Source organism: Corythoichthys intestinalis, chromosome 19 (assembly GCF_030265065.1).
Source record: "Corythoichthys intestinalis isolate RoL2023-P3 chromosome 19, ASM3026506v1, whole genome shotgun sequence".
In the NCBI taxonomy this organism is placed as follows: domain Eukaryota; kingdom Metazoa; phylum Chordata; class Actinopteri; order Syngnathiformes; family Syngnathidae; genus Corythoichthys; species Corythoichthys intestinalis.
In genome coordinates this window covers 41,414,930-41,421,227 of record NC_080413.1, presented here as the reverse complement: position 1 = coordinate 41,421,227, position 6,298 = coordinate 41,414,930, and the positions used below count along the sequence as shown (strand labels likewise).

At 39.1% G+C, this 6,298-nt stretch overlaps 1 protein-coding gene across 3 annotated transcripts in view; it reads left to right on the top strand.

Moving 5' to 3' along the window:
* The first annotated feature begins 208 nt into the window (after positions 1-208).
* The window catches only part of LOC130907587 (uncharacterized), a 29,255-nt gene continuing 23,165 nt past the window's right edge, over positions 209-6,298 (top strand). For all 3 annotated transcript variants that reach the window (XR_009061502.1, XR_009061501.1, XM_057822848.1), the window contains exons 1-2: positions 209-345; positions 4,878-5,054. Coding sequence is in view for 1 of the 3 variants with exons in the window: in XM_057822848.1 (XP_057678831.1) it covers positions 4,893-5,054 (162 nt within the window). In the remaining 2 variants the exon portion in view is untranslated. The remainder of the gene's footprint in view (positions 346-4,877; positions 5,055-6,298) is intronic.

Genomic DNA, 6,298 nt, shown 5'->3' with positions numbered 1-6,298 from the left:
CACGCCGACTTCCTCCATACTAAAATATACGTCTCACATGAAAAAAAAAATATTTATATACATCTCACATGGATGAATTAAATCTTATGTGTATTGTTTCATTAGATAATTGAGGACATTACCACGAAATATGAATTGTAATGAAGGCTAAGCCCTCTGCCACAGTTTCATAGCACGGATGCATATTTTATTTTCTTAGGTGGTGGAAATTAATTCTGTTTCCTGTTTTCCTGTTGTGTTCGCTATAACAACTATAGTTAGCGAGTTGGAAAGAACCAGAATAAGTTTTAAATATTCCTTCCCTTAGTTCCTTGATGTGCATTCCAAATACAGAGTGAATGACAAGTAAGTGAATGGCTTGCAGATCTTATTTTGTCTGTTGAGCCCTTGTGAAACGTTCGTCAACCATTTAGCATCGTTAGCATCAGTCGCTATAGCGCGCGGTCGCTAATGTGTTTGTATATGTGCCTTCAATACGATCGCGATGCATATGTGATGTTCAGTGTTGCAAGATAAGTATTACATGCTGCGACATGCTAATTAATTCAAAATCATACCCCTCTAGCTTCATGATGAGGTGCTGAATTCTTGGTGGCATGTCACTCAAATTCTTTTTATGATGGACACCAGCGGACGGTGATCTGTTTCATAGGCAGGCCATAAACAAAACAGTGAAAAATGCTCATTCCATAGACCAACTCAAGGCATTCTTTTTCAATTCGCGCATAGTTCATCTCAGTTTTTGTCATTGACCGAGACGCATATGCAACTGGATTCCAGTCTCCACCGTTTGCTTGCAACAAAACAGCTCCGAGTCCATCTTTTGACGCGTCAGTGGAATTCTTGAGTCTTTTAGTCGGGTCATAATACCGTTAACACTGGCGCAGTTGTGACCTGGCTTTTTTTGTTTGTTTGTTTGTTTGTTTGTTTGTTTGTTTTGGTTAGCAACAAAACAGTTCAAAAATCTCCCTTCACTCCACTTGACTCCACTCCACTCTACAAGTCTACCACTTCCCTTTGCAAAAACTCAATTCATCAATGTCCAAATTATTTGTTATGGACTTCTCATAGGCCAAGATCATCATTTGTCTTCAGTCTGTCACGTGCACTGTTGTTAATCGTACTGTTAAAAAGTAATCAATTATAGTTACAAATTACTCCTCCCAAAAAGTAATTGCGTTAATAACTCAGTTACCTCAATGTAAAAGTAATTACCGTAATTTCCCGAATATAAGGCGCACCCGTGTATAATGCGCACCCCAAATTTACTTGTAAAATCTAGGGAAAATTATTGTACCCGTTTATAACGCGCACCCTAATTTTAGCACCAATAAATAGAAGAATACAAGAAAACAGCTCGTGTACAGATACAGAGATGTCATTTTACTGACTGGTGAAACACAGCACAAGCATAGCACATTGGTAGTTCAAAACATTACCGTAAACTGACAATATTTACGGTAATAATATGATTTGACAACTTCAACTTACCAGAATCTAGGAGAAAAGAAAACAGATGTGACTTTTCTTTTAAAGGCTGCTGTATAACTTGCTCGTTTCCTCATGATGAATAAATCGTTCTTCCATGGATTGATACGGTAAAATGAAAGTGAGAACGTAAGTCGGAAATCCGAGAGCGCTCATCGCTGTCAACACGACAGTAACAAAAGGCACTATTGTTATTTGGGTTTGAGTTTCCCGAGGGACCGATATAGTTGACGGACACAGGAAGTGTGTGTCCTTACATTTGTTATGGTCCGAATTGCGGAGCTGCAATAAACGTCGACTCAAATGAGTTCAAGAAACTAAATTCTGTGCTTTATGAAGAGTGAAAAAAGCAGAATTTAACACAGACGAAATCATTCGGCCGATTAGAGTGAAGTATTACCGAAACAAAATGGTGACGTCACGTACCGTAATGCAGGGGTTCCCAACCTATTCCACTAAGGCACACTGTGGGTGCAGGATTTCATTCTTACCAAACAAGATGACAACACTTTTTCCCCAATCTGGTGTTTTACAAGTGCAATCAGTTGATTGCAGTCAGGTGTGGCTTGTTTTAGCAGAAGCCTCATTGGTTCAACTGTCTCTGCTGGATCGGCTGGAACAAAAACCAGGACCCACAGTGTGCCTTGAGGACTGGGTTGAAAACCCCTGCCGTAATGGTCGGCAACAGGTCGCCGCATACGTTTCTTCAACACAACGTGGCCGTGTCAATGGAAAAATAATCGGTTTATATATATATGTAATACATATATATTTCTGTCTCCATCCATGTACCCGTTTATAATGCGCACCATGAGTTTACAAGTTGATTTTGGGGGGGAAAAGTGCGCGTTATATTCGGGAAATCACTGTAATTACTTAGCAAAGTAACTGATGTTACTTTTCATGTTTTACATGTTATTACATGATCCATTCTATAACGTCTTTCACATCAAATATGTTTATATTAACTGATTGAATTGAACTGTCCTCCCCCACCCCAAAAAAACAAAACAAAACAAAAAAAACATTGGTCCCACTATGTGAAGTTCAAAGGGTTTTTAGAACAATAGGGCCTAGCCCAATTCTTTACCCCAAACTTAACTAGACACAGGAGTATTACGGATATTGCGATAACTAGAGTGTAACCTTTGCTATGTTTGGAATTCATTTGATGTTGTGTATCAATGGTTAAAGTTGATCAAATTTTCCCATTATTAAATTAGTTCCCTTCTGTGTTTCGACATGTGAAAGTTGTAAAACTGTCTCATCATTTAAAGATAGATTAAAGTAGAGATTTTGCCGATTTAGGAGTATTTTAGATAAAAAGTTATTTTAGTTCGCTACAACAGAGTTCCCTGAGAAGTCTACTGCTTTAGATGGCGGCTGTTTAGTAACGCCGGCGAGTCTTGTCATTTTGCATTTAGTTCTCTATTCATGTGCAAATGCCACTGAGTCTGTCATTTCGCATCTAGTTCTATATACATGTGGTAACTACATTAGCATTATGTAGGCATAGTTTGTAGGCTGTCGGCTGCAGTCAGGTATTATTGGAGCTAGGGCTGCACAATATATCGCTGGAACATCGCCATCACAATGTGTGCATACACAATAGTCCTATCGCAGGAGGTGCAAATTTTGTTGTTGTTTTTTTGCTCCATAAAAGTAGCAAGTGTGCATAGACATGGTCTCCTGGATCCCTCTTATCAGAGCTGGGTAGATTAGCCAAAAATTGTACTCAAGTAAGAGTAGCGTTACTTCAAAATAATATTAGTCAAGTAAAAGTAGTCACCCTCCAAAAAATGTACTCAAGTACAAGTAAAAAAAAAAAGTATTGGGTGAAAAGAATACTCTAGTAATGAGTAACATTGTAACTGCTTATAAAGTTTGATTTTCATTATTATTATTATTATTATTATTTTAATTGAAACCTGACACCACAATTTCTGGCAACATCTAGGTTCATTTACATACTAACAGTGATTGTATGTTTGCTGTGGTTTGATGGGATTGTATGGGAAGGGTAGTGCAGTGTATCCTCAAAGTCTATTAACGAACACAACAGCTTGCACTCCGTGATTTATTAACAGCTTCGTTTTACTTGCTTAACATTAGCCGCACTGAAAGTATATACAGTAAATTTTTCTTGTCCCCTGTCGTCAACATTCAACATCATTGCAACGAGACAGCTGCTGGTAACATTAACACATTTCAGGACAATCAGCACATATTTCTATAATTGACAAGTGCGACAAAGTGGAATTTCGCTACACAGCTTCTATGTAATTTACATCCTACTTTAAAGCAACTGTATCTGTCAAGATAGGGGCGTCACAGGTTCTGGATCTTGTTCTTTTGTTCTTAGTTCTTGTGCTTAAAAATCATTGACATAACTAGCTTGCTTCCACTAAGGTCTTGTGCTTAAAAATCATGAGCCAACTAGCTTGCCTCCGCCAGAGCCTTGTGGAAAGAGAGTTGCAACACACTCTGATCTCGTCGTGGGGTGGACACGTGGTAGTCGTTGGCCTGCATATTCTCAAACACAAGCAGCGCTGTGTGGGACCGTTAGCGGCGATTGCCACTTTTCAAGGTAAACATGGATAAAATCTCATATCCAAGCACTTGTTTAATTACCATTAGGCTACATTATAAAATATTTGTTGTAGAGTGACAACGGAAAACTAAAGTAACATGTTACGTTGATGAGAACAAGGAAAAAGTTCGTGTTAGCATGGGAAATGGACTTTTACATTGAAATGCAAGATGATTTAAAATGTTCTTTTTCCACAACTGGGTTATTGTATTCTGAGAGAATGTCTAGATTCCCTTGAATGACTTACCATTAGTGTGGGAGGGGTTTGAAAAGCAGAGTTGCAACAGCCCACTCCTGATGAGGCAGGAGTTGACTGACCATAAGCAATTGTAATCCAAATGCATACACACAAAAATATACATATATCAAATGTATTAATAACAAATCCATATCCTTCGGTGAATGAGATCATATTTTTTAATGAACAATTGGTGAAATAATGGGAACAGATGTGTTTATACATCATAACATGCTATTTTTAGTGTGTGAGGGTGAATCCTCTTCATCCGTACTCTGGTTTGACATTAAAAATTATATGGAGATAACATATTCAACAGTTGACACAGCCGGTAGTGATACACATAGATCAAATTATTAAATTGCAGAGCTAGAATCCCTCCTGGCATTACCTCAGTTATAACAGTCTTAAAAATTCAAAAGTGGAGAGGGACAGAAAGAGAGAATCCTACGTTAATCATGAACCTTTTTCATATTCTTAAAGGTCAGAGGGCTCGCTGGGGAAAACCTCTTTGATGCTCAATTGTGCCATATTTCACTGTTTCAACCAAATACTTTACAGATCAGTGGGCATACCATGGTTGCCTGTGCAGCATTCGGATGCAAAAATCGGTCCGAGAAGGGTTTCCGTATGTATGGCTTCCCCAAGAACCAAGAGCGCCAGAAAAAATGGATGGCAATGGTCAGCCGTGGAAACCTGAAAATGAAAGGAGCCAGCAACAACATAAAACTTTGTCATGTAAGTAATGCTCACTTCAGAGTTTCCCGTACAACCAAAACATTGTGGCGCAACACCACACCACAATAAAAGCCTGGCAAAAGAGATGTTTATTCAAACTAGCAGCAGCCTAGTGTGAAGGGTTCAGCGGCAACCTATTCATTGTGTATTGCAATGACCATCTGAGGCATTACAGTATTTTGGATCGGACTTTTCGGCGAACGTGACGGCCGTCTTGGACGAAACGGAAAGTTTGAATGAAGTTGCGCCGAGAGGCAGGGCCCAAAATAGAGTTTTGCTCCATTTCAGAGCGCCACCATTACAAGGGCATATGTTTGGTCTCATATGGGTAGGGATGATATAACAGCATAACCTGCTTGTACACTTTTTGCTGGGGACGGGTCATTAACCCTTTAACACCGAACGTGTCGGCGGCGACATGTTTACGTATATCATATTTGAAGCCTCGTCACGCTGCAATTGCATCACCCACATGCCACTGGTTGCGCTCATTTGAAAATGTGGAAGTTGATTTCCACACCAGTTTTTATTTTAAGTCAATCGACCAAGTAAAACGGGAGATAATGTCATTTAAGTTTTATAGTTTTATAAAGACTACATATCCCAAGAGCTAATGTGAGGTCAAGAAGGAACCGTTGTGAGGTCAAGAAAGACGAACCTAATGTGAACATTTTAACAAATTGCCGAGCGAGGCACCACCTAAGGAAAGGGAGGCATGCGAAGCGAGAGAAAGGTCGGTTGGATTGAGCGAGCGACTGTGAAACATGCGGAATGAATCAAAAACTAAATTTAGCGCACGCTAATGCATTATTTCATTAACTCTAGGAAGAGGATGAGCCGTACTTGTCATTTTCCTCGGATGAGTCGGTGTCTTGGCGAGTAAAAGTGACAGCAGCGCGCAAACAGCAGAAGAGTAGGCTGTGTGACGTTGTGTGAATGTGTGATGTAGCTCCATGACCTATTCAGGAGGAAACTTTATTGTGTTCCGAAAAAAAAAAAAAACTTTGAGTCGCATGCCTTCAAAAATTGAACTGAACTACTTGTCAATGTTTTTGAATTTTTTTTTTTCCTTCACTATCAATCTTTTCATATTTGTATATAGATGTGTGTTCGAGAAGCTTGATTGCATGTACGTATACACTTTTGATAACGTGATGGGTACAATACCTAACCTCACAAAGAGATATCCTCCAAACCCTTTTTATGTTAGATGATATATATATTTATCACTATTTTGCACTGTA